Below are 15,616 nucleotides of genomic sequence, written 5' to 3' on the forward strand. Positions count from 1 at the left end.
GCTGAGTCTCTTCCTGAGGCGTTGTCTGCCCAGTCATTTCTGTCTCTGGCGTGAGTTTCGGGGCCTCTGACGTATTGTTGTGCCCTCTCCCGCCCCAAGAGTCATCCTGTTTTCATGGAAGACTCTCATTTGTCAGTGTCTGTTTGGATTCCATTTCTGTTCTCGAAGAAAAAAATAATGCTAGGCAAACAAAAGGAGAAATATTTTCAAAACTACCCTCTAAATGAACGCCGAATTAATGTGAAGAAAATGAAGTAATTCATGTCCTTGAAAGCTATGAATTTCAAGCATTTTCATATATGTTGAAATTATGTTAATATATGTTGAAATTAACTAAGTGGTTAACGGTAATATTGAGCTTAACAACGGCAAACTCATGCCATAAAGTAACCCGTATTACAATCTAAAGTGGGAATTAAAAACATTAAATTCAAACTATGTTGAAGCACAATGACCATCATAAAGGACTTTTCAAGAGACTAATTTCCTAAAAAATATTTTCCCCAAGTCATTTTATTATATCCAACTATTTTATTTTTTTTCCCATCCAAATCCAAATTATTTCTTGGTAACTCTCCTAGCATATAAAGTCCATGTGTTTAATAAAATACGCATGGAATGTGCAATTTCATAAAGGCTTTACGATCTTGATGCTAGGTTTTATATTCTACATCAGTTACAAAATGTTGATTAAAATAACAATTTAAAAATAAGGGCAAGGATTTTTGCTGCCAGCAATTATTTTTGTGCCAAAGATTAGAACTTGTCTGGATGTAATTAATAAAACATCACATTGTGTCCTTCTGGGATAAGGTCAGGTAGGAATGGATTAAAATGATTTTCAGCATACTTGCTGTCTATCTGCAGTACTGCTCAAGTGTCAGGGTTCCAGCATGCATGTGAAAGACACGGGGACGTGAAATATGGCTGGAACCCTGTGCATCTGCTGCCAAAGGTACTCCCAGTGCACACACTTTCTGGTGGGCAGGCCCCACCTCGTTCCCAGGCACTGCAGCTTTCTCTTCTAATAGCTGAATCACTTGACCTCTGCCGCTCCCCCAACCCCCGGCCCCCACCGCACTTACTGGCTCAACCTCATCACATCTCTAGGAACAAACCCAACCTCACATGAGATCAGAACCCTTTGGAACTTTTGGGCAGGCAGCCAGGGCCTGATGCCCCATGACTCAGTGGTACATTTCTCCTGCTGGCTCTGGCATTCTGCCTGGTTCTCAAGATCCAATGCCCACGGAACTCTGGATCTGTGCCTTATCCTGTTTCCTGTGCCCAAGTCGCCTCCTAGAAACTTGCCCAGCACTCTTAAAGAACTGGGGTGCTCCTTTCTTCTGCCTGTCTACCTCCCAAACACTGGGGTCCTTCCCCCACCCCCAGCTCCAAGACGCAGCCGCGATGTTCTGGTTAAAAGCTCTAGTCTGGGAGCCTGATAGACCTCCACTTCCTAGCCATGTGTCCCTGGGGGTCCAACTCATCCCTCTGGCCTCAGTGGCCTTCCTTGATCAAACGGGGTATGAGTAGCACCCACTTTACAGGGGTCTTGTGAGGGTTTAGAGGTGTTACACATAAAGCACTTAGAACAATACTTGGCCATAACATATAAGGACTCAGGGAATATCAGACTTTATTAATAGTAGACCAACAAACATTAGGACATGAGCCGGTGGTTACCAGCCTAGTGCCTGGAGCTCCAAGCTGTGGTCCTACATCTCATCTTTCAACCACCTATTACACCTTCTGCACTGGACTTCAATTCACACTGGCAGCAGAGTCTGGTCCCCAGTTTGTCCCCCTCCAGGCTGGGTCTTGTTCCTACCCTGGATCCAACCCCAGCCTCTGGCAGACACTGAGTTAAGCACAGATCTGTCCCCAGAGTGCTCTCTGAAAACTTGGTTGCCTCTACAATTTAATCATTGCTTCTGCATTCTTCTCTTATTGCCCTCTCAGCATTTGCTTTTCATAAGGAAAGAGAAATCCTAGTAAGCATCTCTTTAGAAAATTAAATCTGAATACAAAGAATGTACACTAATAACATGCATAGATATTTAGAAAATAAAGACTAAAAATGATAACTGAAAAATGTTGCTAGAATCTCTACCATTAAACCTTATTACACAAATGGGCTTTGGTTTCACTTTTTTTTTTAATTTAATATCTTTTACTTGATAGAATTATAAATCTCAAAGTAAACTTCCTGGAGCAATGGTAGATGATGTCTTTTAAGATCAAACCAGATATTTACTTCATGCCGAGTTTGTTCATCCATGCATCCTGAAAGCCAGTAGTAAATAAATCTTAAGAACCAAAGGTCAAAGACAAAAACAGGTAATGTCAACACTCTTCATTTCAGTAAACACAGAATCATGGCAGATGTTTCAGCATCTTTATCCAGAGGTCACAGAGAAATTACATCCTGGTTTTCATAAGTGCTTTTGATTACATTTAAGGATTTAAGTGGATTGATTCAAACCACCCAGCCCTCTCCCTGATTTATTCTTTAGTAAATAACTCTCCCTTTGAAGTCTACAAAAAATGTTTTGAGGATATAAAAAATATTTTAGATACTAAGGTGGAAAAAATCTGTAGCTTCAGAGGAATACCCTACCATTTGCAAGAGTATTGGAATAATATTACCAGACCTGAGATTTAAGAATAACCAAAAGGTAAAGACAATATTTTCTGTCACATTTCAGCTATTCAAACACTTGCAAATGGTATTTCCATAAACAGGGCAACTACCAATTCATTAATTCTCATGTTGTACTTTTTCCCCCCACATTTTAATATACCTCAAATCAGGATGCATCCGACAAACCACGTTATGTAATGGCTTAATTTATAGCATTTTTTCCTTTCTTAGTAGTACATGAAATAACAGTATTCTTTATAATGTGTGTTGTCTTAGATCTAATGAAATGTGGTAGATTTTGGAATTCCTTTTCTCCTATCTTCTCTCTTTCATTCCTTTATTTTCTTCTATTTTCCTGCTCCTTCAGTTTTCCTCTCTCACTTTAAAAGCTGTGTACATACACACACACACACACACACACACACACACACACACACACACACACACACACAGCTGTCTGACTTGGACCCATCCAGCACCCCCGAGAACTGAGGACCTCTCTTCTCCACCAGTCCATCTCTAAAGAATTGGACTGGGGTTCTTTTTCTCACTCCAAGCCAAAGATGGGATTCTGCTAAAGGTGAACTTCCTGTCTCAAAAAGAAAGGGGCAATTCGCAAGTGAAGCCACCTAGTGCTGGACTTTTGTTTGTTGGGAAGGTTTTGACTACTAATTCAATCTCCCTACTGATAGTAATTGGTTAGTTCAGATTTTCTATTACAAATGCTGCTGAGGATGTAGAGAAAAGAGAACCCTTGTGCACTGTTGGTGGGAATGTAAATTGATGCAGCCACTATGGAAAACAGTATGGAGATTCCTTAAAAAATTAAAAATAGAACTGCCATATAACCCAGCAATACCACTTAAGAGTGTTTATCTGAAGAAAATGAGAACACTAATTTGAAAAGATTTCTGCAGCATTATTCACAATAAGCCAATATGGAAACAATTTAACTATCCCTTCATAAATAAATGGATAAAGAAGATATGGTGTGCACACGCACACACACACACATACACACACAGTGGAATATTATTCAGCCATAAAAAAGAATGAAATCTTGTCATTTGCAACAATGTGGATGGATGTTGAGGGCATTATGCTAAGTGAAGTAAGTCAGACAAATACAAATACTATGTGATCACTTATGTGTGGAATAAAAAAAATAAGCTCATGGATGGAGGTGGGTGGTGGAAGAAATGGGTGAACAGCTCTTGTTTTTGTTTAAATAAATTGACAAAAATTTAAAAAGGGGCATTCAACTCAAGTCCCCCTTACTATGTGGAAAACATTCAGTAAGAAGCAGTTGCAGGGCGAAGTGGGAACTACTCACTAACACTAAGGATGCTGGATTTGGTTTCCTAATCCTGTCCCAGTTCCTCACTAGCCAGGGTGATAAAAGATTGACTTAAACTCTTTGTTCTGAACTTGGGGAATGAGAGAGCAGAAACGTATTTTAGCTTTTCTCTTCCCTCATGGGAACAGGTTTGTGGCCAAACCTTTGCTCTAATAAAGATGCCAGCTTCCCCAGGGGCCCACATGCCTTGCATGGCAAATGTCTCAGTCTCACTGCAGCCACACTCTGGATTCTATTTTATCTCCAAAAAGCTTTCTCGTGGTGTCACCAACACACAGGAATCATTAATTAATACAAGCAGTGTGCAGGGGGTAGGGGGAGGGGATCCAGGCCAACTACCACCCACTTCAAATTAAGTTCTGTTTTTTAAAGCCTTGAAGTTTGGTGAAGGTTTTACTTTGCTCACAGGTTAGCTAACCAAATTGGTGGAAAACAAAGGAATCATAGTATAGCTCCCTAAATTGCACTTTATTCTTAAGTTGGATTGGACACAAGTTAACGAACCTTTAAATCAAGGCAACATTTAGGAAATAAATACAGGAAATAGGAGGAATAAAGGGAAAGCACTTGGCAAATAATACAACCGCATACAAAAATGTTGGCTGAGAAGTCACTTGTTGGCACCTACTAATATTCCATTCAACCTCTCTCAAATCCTCCCTTTTCTCTACTCCCAAGCCCCTTAGAATATATATTTCAAAAGGCTTCTCACCCCTGAATGTGATTTGGTGCAGCCACTGTGAAAAACTAAAAAACTAAACTAAAAAGAGATTTTTAAAAAACTAAAAAGAGATTTTTAATAAACTAAAAAGAGATTTACCATATGATCTAGCCATCCCACTCCTGGGCTCATATGCAGAGAAAAGATATATGCACCCCAATGTTCAAAGCAGCACTATTTACAATAGCCAAGACGTGCAAGAAACCTAAATGCCCACTGATGGATGATTGGATAAAGATGTGGTATATATACACAATGGACTACCACTCAGCATAAAAAAGAATGAAATAATGCCATTTGCAGCAACATGGATGGACCGAGAGATTATCATACTACTTGAAATAGACAGAGAAAGACAAATATATATGATATCACTTATATGTGGAATCTAAAAGTTGACACAAATAAATTTATTTGCAGAACAGAAACAGATTCACAGACAAAGAAAACAAACTTATGGTTACCAAAGGATAAAGGGGGTGGCGGATGGATAAATTAGAAGTTTGGGATTAGCAGATAGAAACTACTATATATAAAATAAACAATAAGGTCCTACTGTGTAGCTCAGGGAACTGTATTCAATAGCTTATGATAACCTATTATGAAAAAGAATATATATATGTATAACTGAATCACTTTGCTGTACACCAGAAATTAACACAACATTATAAATCAACTATATACTCCAATTTAAAAAAAGTCTCCCACCCCTTCCCTGACAGAGCTTTCTCAGAATGAACTAAGCTGAGTAGCCTCGATTGGCAGCTGCATTTGCCTGTTCCTCTTTGATTCAAGTCTCTACACCTTCTGGAGCTGGAGCTTGGTGGTCAAAGTTCTTTTGAAAATCTGGAAGGTCTGGCTTCCCGCGAGCAGCAGCTTTAAGTGAATCCAGAGAGGAAGCAGGTATAGAGGTATAGTGAATGTTATCTTTTAGAAAATCTCCATTGTGAAGGGGCAAAAATGCAAAGAAAACTGTAGTTTCTCATAATTGACAAGAAAACAAGGTGTGAATATTTATGATTCAGTTTCTTGGAGGTTACTTCATAGTTTACTAATATAAAATGTAACACATTTCAGTAAAATAAGCAGTCAATTGTCTATATATAGACATGGCCATTCTTCCAGCAATTACAGGTCTTGGCTTCACCTAGTTACGTAAATATTAAAATAAACCTCAGGAAAAATTTACGCTGATTCCTTTGGTGAGATTTCCCTCCTTTTAGCCTGATAAATCTTGACACATCACCACATCTCTAGATTCACAATATGTCTTAGTTGTCACAGTCTTGGACTCTGGAGTTAACTGGGGTTTGACTATTAATCCTTTGCTTACAAGCTGTTTGATCTTGGACATGTTACTTAACAGCCCAGGTCTCAGTTTCCTCATCTGTAAAATGGGTATAATAATGTTACCTAATTGTTTCTCATTTTCTGTCTACTATTGAATCAATCAACTTTCAAGTTTTCTTTATTCCTTCTCATCATTTCTATTTGTGGGAAGTTATACATAATGTACATAATATTCTTATTCTTTCAGTGGTTACCCTTACATTTTTAGCAGGCATATCTAACTGAAATTCTGTAAATCATCAATGTCTCTATGCGTCTCCTAAACCATACACAACCTTAGAATGCTTTTGCTCTGGTCTTTTACAACTGAGTGTGGGCTGGTATTTCAGTTCCATCTTGTTTGCTTTACCACCAGAATGAGTCATAGTATTATTATTTCCTCAATTATGATTTGAACTTTGTTGATTTACCTATCTGCTCATCAGTTTCTTTGCATCATATTTATTTGTTTGGGTTCAACTTCCTTTTAATTAAAAATATACCCTAAATATACCAAGATAAATTAGGGGGTGTTTCTCCAGCCAGCATTTGTTATCAGGAAACTCTTTCAGAATGTGACTACTGATGTCTTTAGCTGGCACTCACACTCGAGTTCAAGATCAGCTGGGAATGAAAATTTAACTTAACAGTTATTTTCTCTCAGAATGTTGATACTCCTCAATGTCTTCTGATTTCTGTTGTTGCCTTTGAGAAGTCTGTTGACAGGATAGTGCTAATTCCTTGAAAGGCAACGTTTCTTTTCTCCCCAGGTGCTTTTACAGTCTGTTCTTTGACTCTGGTGTTTTGTCTTTCAGTTTCACTAGGATGTGTCTGGATGTGGTCTCACTGTGCTTCCTGAATCTGAATATTCATGTCTTCCATCAATTCTAGAATATGATTAGACATCACCTTATGAAAAATTGCGTCTCCTCTATTCTCTCTAGCCTTTCCTTATGGAACTCCTATGTGATGTATCTTGGATCTTCTCACTCAATCTTTCATGTCTCCTATCCTCTCTTATATATATTCCATTTCTATCCATGCTTCTGGGTCACTTTTTCACATCTAGCTTCCAGTTCAAACTTCAAAACGACATTCAATCTGCTGTTTATCCCACCATTCAAGTTACTATCTTATCCATTCAATTAGTGTCTTTTTTTTAACTGCTAGACATTCTATTATTTCACTTCCAAATGTTCTCATTTATTTTTTTCTTCTCATGTTGTCTGATATTTTCTTCAAGTCCTTGTATTTAAGTCTTTAGTCACACTAAGTATACGTATTTTACAGTCACTTTCACATAGCTTGTTTACCCGTTTCTGTTTACTCTGCAGGCTGATCTGGCCTGGGGTAGGCTATTTCCATGCATCTTTTGTTCTTCGGGTTTGTGAGCTCACGTTAAGTGAGACTTGTCTGTAGGGACCCTATCTAGGTTGAGGTACTCCCTCCAGAGACATTTTCCACTTTCTTCTACCAGCTATCTTGGGGGTAGTGTAGTCTGAGACCAATTTTAATACTAAATTCTCTGGTTATAGTTTCCCAGACGATGCAGGTTAAGTAAATGAAAACCTCAAAATCACATGTGGTACAGACTCATGTTTAAAAATCCCCACAGGATACTTTACTTTCCCACACCCACTCAGGCCAAACTAGCAAGGACAGACTAGTGTGTTAGGGTCTGTCATCACTAAAGGATGGGTTTTTATTTTTTCCACTGGAAGCATGTATCTTTGAAGGCACTGGCTTTGTAAGAGAGTTTCGTCTAACTTCCCATTTGAAATGGGTCCAAGTCTTTACCATCTGTCTCTGCATAAAGGTTAAAGTCAGATTATTGAGACAACAACTCCCAACCCTGGCTCCTGGGAGGCCCCAGTTCACACTTAAGCTCTGAGTCTCAGATCCTCATTTCTGTCCCTTGGATATCTCCTACCTTCTTGTGAGCTACAATAAGCATTTAAAAGGCTTTTAAAAAATAATTATTATATTCACTTAGCATTTTTATATGTTTTCTAGCAAGAGAATTATCAAGTTCTCTATTCCATAAAACTGCCACAATCAAATTCTTCATTTGGGTTGTTAACCTACTTGAATGTATTACTTTGAGAAAAAGAAACCATTTTTTAAGTGTGGAACGTAGTGGTATAACAGCAATAGGTGCTCATGTAATGCCACGTCCTTGGATTACTAGATCAGCTGAAAAGTCAGGCCCCGTAGATGAATGAAGTCTTATGAGAAATAATTGCTATTTGATTTTTTGTTAAATAAAATAAACATTGAATATTTTCACAAGTTTTGTTGCTCTAATAAGACAAGATTCAAAGTATAGCCACTTGCAGACATTTGAGATGCCACACGTGTAATAAGTTTTCCCTTTCATGCAACTTCCAGATTTTCTCAAGTAGGGTCACCATTTCTTAAAGGCCAGCTACTGCATAATGATAATAATAATTGTTTATATGTACTTGATATTTGTCTTACAAATATTTTAGGAGAAAAGCATCACTAATTCCTTTATAAATCTTAGCAAACATTAATATCTCATGAAAGAATCAAGTTTTCTGGAAAATCTTAGAAAATATATGGGATGTTGATATGCTGCAAAGGGCATGGGCTTGAGAGACAGATGAGTCTGGGCTCTGGTGCCATCGCTACTATTTATTGGCTGTGTGACCTTAGGTGAGTTAATTAACCTCTCTGAGCCTATTTTTCTTCATCAGTAAGAAGATGAGAGATACCTGGCAGGATTAAATAAGAGTGGGGAGGATAGAGCTCAGTGGTAGAGTGCATGCTTAGCATGCAGGAAGTCCTGGGTTCAATCCCCGGTACCTCCATTTAGGAAAATTACAATAAATAAACCTAATTACCTGCCAAAAAAAAAAAAGGACTAAACAAGATAGTGAATTCATCTAGCAAGTACTAAATGAATACTAATGAAAAGACAGAAAGAAGGACAGAAGTTAAAAAGAAGGGAGGGAAAGAGGATGGAAAACTTGAAATGTTAAGGGGTTCTGGCTGCCAGTGCATCTCATTTCATTTAAAGAACAGGAGTATGTTGGCCATGTTCTCCAATGAATTAGCCTAATGCTAATTTCTGAGTAATCACTGTTTAGATTGTTCTCATTTATGCAAATTCATTTCATGTCTTATGGGAAGTTTGATATAACAACAAAGACAAGTCTAACTGTCTAGAGCCTTGAGATGTTTGGACAATCCATCCTTCAGGAAGGTCCTTTAGGGAACAGTGGAAGGTGTCAAATTGGGACCCCTCCTGGGAAAAGAGTCCCCAAAGTAACTGATGAATACTGTGACAAGGAGAAACACTGCCTCTCAGTAAACTGAACTTGCAACTTTTTTCCTTAAAAATAAAAAATAAAAAATAAAAAGAATGGGGTGGGAGGGTATAGCCAGTGCTAGAGTATGTGCTTAGCATGCACGAGGTCCTGGGTTCAATTCCTAGTACCTCCATTTAAAAAAAGAAAAGAAAGAACATTTTTAAAAAAAGGAATCACAGAGCAGAAGGATGGGAGGGACTGAAACTATACAGTGCTTTTGACCAGCACCCACGACAGCCCACAGAGTCCTCATCACCCTCCAGAAATTTCTAAAAGAATAAAAAGACTACGTTAGTGGCCATTCTTTCTGCTGAGATGTTTTCAAGATGTCGGTTCCTGACAAAGAGGAGGTATGCAGGAACCCCAGACACCCTCAGAGGAAAACAAGTTAGTCCTGTCCCCCCCTTGTTTGGTGGTGTTTATCAGTGTGGGCTTTTAAATAGGTCTCTGTCCTCAGGAATGTTGAAAGAGCTCAAGTATGTAAAGGGGTGGTCAGCTCAAGACTAACCTGACAGCAATTAATTCCTCTCTGGATGAGGACTGCCTACGTGCTCTGAGCAGAGATGGGCTGTTCATGTCACAGCCCAGTCTGTGAATATGGTTTTTCCATCCATTTCTGAGGACATTTAATTAGGGGAGAAGCTTGCTCTGAGCGAGCAGGTAGGCTTTTACATCAGGCAATCTCCCAGGAGATGATCTGTGTCACCTTGGTGATGCCCAAGAGGAAGAATATTTTGTAAGAAGGGAAGAGATGAGACATCACAATTATCCTTGGGTCCTACAGGATTTAGGGTGGGACAAACGCTAAAATGCACTGTGTGTGAGACTGAATGAAGGTGGTAAAGATTTAAAGACTACTCTTATTTTTCTTGCCCATCAGAACCCTGGGCAGGAGCCTTCACATCCCTAACCCCAGGAAAAACATGTTGATCTGAAAGCATCTGTCTAGATGCAGCAGAAATGATCGTCAGCAGCACTGCAGCTGCACACATGCAAATGCTTGTTCTGAACTAGCATCACATGAACGTGAGATAGTGAGTGTCAGAATCTGTTCCTCTAGGTTAAAACCCTGATAAAGTAGAGAGGACATTTAGAGAAATGGTCCAGTGAGAGGCAGCAGCATTGTTTAATCTGACTTTATGATGCTATTAGTTTCAGCAAGATTGACCACATTCTGGGTCATAAAACAAGACTCAACAAATTTAAAAGAATTGAAATCACATAAAGTATAGTTTCTGTGACAGAATTAAACTAGAAATCAAACAGAACTATCTCTGGAAAATCCCTAAATATTTGGCAATTGAACACAAGAAATAATCCATGAGTGAAAAAGGAAATCTGAAAAGTTTGAGTTGAATGAAAATGAAGACAATACATCAAAAAATCAGGGATGCAACAGTTAATATCATACTGACTGCGAACAAGGCAAGAATGTTTCCTTCATTATTTCTATTCAGACTAGTACGGGAAGTCCCAGCCAGTGCAATAACAAAGCAATAACAAGAAATAAAAAGTATACAAATTAGAAAGAAAGAAGGAAAATCATCTCTATTCACAGAAGAAATTACTGTCTTCATAGAAAAATCTAAAAGCATCTACAAAAAAAGCTACTGGAACTAATAAGTGTTTTGAAAAGTTACAATTGATTACTAAATATTTAACAGTATTTCTGTATTTTGGCAATAGACAACTGGAAATCAAAATTCAAAGAAAAACTTACCATATATAACAGTGAAACCAAGGGTAGTCATCAGTTAGATCCCTTAAACTATAACTTGTTTAATAAATAACATCCTGTAACTTGCCTGCACTGACTAAGCTCGCTTTAATGCTTTAATTGTTCTTGCAAGTCACATACCCTCCAAGCTTCAGGTATCTTAGACAATGTATCACAAGACTCCTTCACCCGCCCCCTACAGATAACACCTCTGATGTTGGGTTGCTATAGTACCGTTGTGTTTCAAGAACGTAGAGTTAGTCTTGCTCAGGTCAAGCCAGTTGAGACCACCCACCATTAAGCTTGGCCTGCGCAAGTGTCTGATGGGTGACTTTTTGACGTCACAGGGCCCCAAACTCCACTCCAGATCATGCTAACACCACGATTTTCTGAACATGCATCCCAAGAAGAAGCATGTAACTCAGATACACCTGTGCACAACACAGATTACTTCACCTTTTTCTTGACTCCAGTTATCATTCCTCATGTCTCAGACCACCTTACTTCCTCGTCCCATAAATATCCAGCTTCTAGCCTTCTGGGAGGCAGATCTGAGACTAGTTCTGTCACTTCCCTGCTTGGCTGCCTTGGGAATAAACCCTTCATCTGTGCAAACCTTGGCGTGTCAGTGTTTGGCTTACTCGTCAGTATTTGGTTTGCTTGTCAGTATTTGGCTTACTGAACATTGGGCAAATGAACCTGATTTGGTAACAATAGAATTAAAAATCATTAAATATTTAGGTATAAATCTAACCAAATATATCTAAGATCTGACTCTGGAAAACTAGAAAAGAGTGATATTAAATACGACATAAATAAGTTGGGAAATAGGTCCTGTTCATGGATTGTAAGACTAAATAGTGTTAAGATGTTAAGTCTCCCCAAATTGATCTACAGGTTCAAAGCATTCCCAATAAAATAAAAATTCTAACATGTTATTCTGTAGAAATCAACATCACAATTTTTAAATTTATATGTAAAGGCAAATGACTAGAATCTCTGAAATAATTATGAAAAAGAACAAAGTTGGAGGACACATGCTACCTGATTTCCAGACTTGTTTTATTATACAGCTGCAGTAATCAAAACAGTGTGGTGCTGACAAAAGGACAAACAAAGATGAATAAAACTGGATAGAGTGTTCAGAAATAGACTCATGCATATATATTCAATTGATTTTCAATGAAAGATCAAAGGCAACTCAGTGGAAAAAAATAGTCTTTTCATCAAATGATCTTGGAACAATTGGACATTCAGTTGCAAAAAAAAAAAAAAAAAGGAACCATAACCTGTACCATATTAATAAATAACACAACATGGATCATAAACCTAGATTTAAACCTAAAACTAGGAAACCTCTCAAAGAAAACAGAGGATAAAGTCTTCATGACCCTGAATTAGGCAAGCATTACTTAGATACACAAAAAGCATGATCCACAAAAGGAAAAGCTGATAAATTAGAGTTTATAAAAATTTGTAAGTTATGCTCTTTGAAAAAAATAGCACTCTAATGAAAATGAAAAAACAACTCAATGGCTGGAAAATACATTCAAAACACATATTAATAAAGGATTTGTATATTGAACTCTCAAAATTCAATAAAAATAAATCAACCCAATTTTTAAAATGAGCAAGATATTTGAACAAACATTTCATTAAAGAAGCAATACGAACAACAAATAAGCAAATGAAAGGATGCTCAACATCATTCTCATTAGGGAAATGCAAATCAAAACCACAGTGAGATACTGTCAGCTATCTGAATGGGTAAAATGAAGAAAATAAAGAAAAAAGAAAGAAAAGAAAAACTGACAATACCAAGTGTTGCTGAAAATGTGGAGCAACTGGAACTCTCACACACTGCTGGCGAGGATGCAGAATTATTCAATTTTTACTTTGGAAAACAGTTTTGCAATTTCTTATGTATACCCCCCATATGACCTAGCAATCTCAAGTCAAATTTACTCAAGAGAAACAAAGATAAAAGTAAACACAGAAACCTGCATGTGAATATTTATAGCAGCTTTATTCATAATCACCCCCAAAAGGAAACAAACCACATATCCTTCAGCTGATGAATGATTTAAAAACTGGAATAGCAATATGATAAAATCCTACTTGACAATAAGAACTGAACTACTGGAACATATGACAATAGGGGTGAATTTCAAATGAATGATGCCAAGCTTTACAGATTTACAAAGGCCACATGGTATTTGATTACATTATAGGATATTCTGAAAAGAGCAAAACTCTGGGGACAGAAAATTTATCAGTGGTTGCCAGAGCCTGGGGGTTGGAGAAAGGGTTGCCTACAAAGGGACACAAGAGCATTGTTTGCGGTCAGGGCTGTTCCATGTCTTGACTGTGGTGATTTACACGACCGTATGCATTTGTCAAAACTCAGAGAACTACAAACTAAAAGATAAATTCTATTGCATGTAAATTAGGCCTCAATAAACCTGACTAACTTTTTAAAATATTTCTAAAGATTTTTTAAAAAATCTGTTTGCTGGGGAAAGATATGAAAAGGATCAGAGTCAAGTAAATGAGGGAAAAAAAAATCTAAGAAGGAAGCACAGCTACTTAATCCAGAAGGAAAGGCACCTAAAGAGAAAAAAAGGTTTTCAAGAGAAGATGAAACCAATACATTCGTGTTAAGATGTGTGCAAAAAACCAAAACAGAACAGAAAAAAAAAAAGTTTTATCCTGGCCTGAGAGGTCGTCAGGAAAATTGAGAGTATCTTAGGAAATTAGAAATAATTTGCCAGCTGCTCTAAAGCAGAAGCAACTGAGTCACAGAAAGAGAATGGTAGACAGAGTTCTAAGATGCCCCTCCCAGTCCTGCCCCCTGTGCACCCGCTGTGTGTATAACCTCTTCCACTTGCACATGGGTGAGACTTGTAAATACGATAGGAATTTACTCCCATGATTAGGTGATTAGTCAGTGGACTTTGAGTTCATCAGAAAGAGCTTGTTCTGGGTGAACCTGACCTAATCAGGTAAGCCTTTAAAAAAGGGGGCTGGGTCAGACTGAAGGGAGAGGTTCTCCTGCCCTGCTGTGAGCTGCCTGTGTTGGAGTCCACGAGGCAAAGACCTGAGGGCAGACTCTAGGAGCTGAGGGTGTCTCCAGCTTAGAGTCAGCAGGGAAACGGGGATTGAATTCTGCCAACAACCCCAAATCTCAGAAGAGATCAAAGAGATCAAAGCCCCAGATAACACCTTGATTTCAGCCTAGAAGGACTCTGAGCAGAGAACTTCTGACCTTGAAAAACTGTAGGATGATAAGTGTGTGTCAGATTAAGGCACTAAGTTTGTGGTGATGTTGTCCCAAAGCAATAGAAAAACAATTCAAAGCTAGTTTAATACATGGAGATATTTTCAGGGCTTTGACTCCTACAGTTCTCACCCAATAGTAAGCTAGTTTTAATGTTTAATGACTTACTATATATTGAATCAAAAAGCATCACAAAAGACAATAGCATAGAGAGAAGAGGAGAAGGCTAAGGGTATGACATGTTTGGAGAATAATCTCTCTCAGTCCCATCCAGCTGTGGCCAAGAAAACCCCGCACAGACTGATGGGGGAGGGGGAACCTTCTGTGGGAGGTTTCCTGGTCTTGACTCACTGTCCCTACAGGTTTTCCTTCTCTTTCTCCGGGGCCCGACTGCAGTCACCCAAGTCCTAACACTCCTCTCTGGGCTGGACACCCGCCCACAGGTCTTTGACATCCAGACCAGAAACATGTCCACGTTCACTGGACTTTCTTAACATTCATTCTCAACACAGTCATTCGTGAGGCGCTGAGCCAGGAAATAACCACTCAGCTTTGTAACTGTTAAGAGAAAGCATGAATCATTCCTGAAGCGTCTTTCCCTATAAGTGAAATAGACAGGAGACTCCCCACCGCCAAAGAATGTTATTTGAATTACAGGTTGTAGTATCTTGCAAATAAAAAAAAATACATTCTTTTTAACTTTTTTTCTAGTATTTAAACTTTTTTGGTTGTTGTTTTAGTGTGCGGGGGAGTGGGGGGATAGGGTTTATTTATTTGTTTGTTTGTTTATTTTAATGGAGGTACTAGGGATTGAACCCAGGACCTCATGCGTGCTAGGCACGCTCTCTACCACTGAGCTATACCCTCCCCACCCCAAAATACATTCTTAATTTTCATAATATCATTAGTTCTTTGACTTTTGTAACACTGTTCATTCTAAACATCATATAATGAAAACAGTAAATAATAACTTACCCTGTAACTTTTTAATCTGATGAAGTCAACCTTCATAGAGACGAATCTATCAGAATTTCGACTAATGTTCTTAAGGTGTTCTACAAGATCTGCACAGAACTTGTAGCCTCCTTTAAGCACACACAGGACCATAATGTCACAGTATCCTACGTCTTTCATAATATCCTTAGCCAGCCGCTCAATTCTGAAAGAAGGGATTAAAAGATACATTAAAGCAAAACTACTTCTGAGTATTTTTGTTCCTTTCAAAAAATGCACGATGTA

At 38.3% G+C, this 15,616-nt stretch overlaps 1 protein-coding gene across 2 annotated transcripts in view; it reads right to left on the bottom strand.

The window, feature by feature from the left end:
• The window catches only part of PRTFDC1 (phosphoribosyl transferase domain containing 1), an 83,079-nt gene that overhangs the window by 53,464 nt on the left and 13,999 nt on the right, over nt 1-15,616 (bottom strand). For both annotated transcript variants that reach the window (XM_032473574.1, XM_032473575.1), the window contains exon 3: nt 15,353-15,536. In XM_032473574.1, coding sequence (XP_032329465.1) covers nt 15,353-15,536 — 184 coding nt within the window. The remainder of the gene's footprint in view (nt 1-15,352; nt 15,537-15,616) is intronic.

This window comes from Camelus ferus, chromosome 35 (genome assembly GCF_009834535.1).
Source record: "Camelus ferus isolate YT-003-E chromosome 35, BCGSAC_Cfer_1.0, whole genome shotgun sequence".
NCBI classification, from domain to species: domain Eukaryota; kingdom Metazoa; phylum Chordata; class Mammalia; order Artiodactyla; family Camelidae; genus Camelus; species Camelus ferus.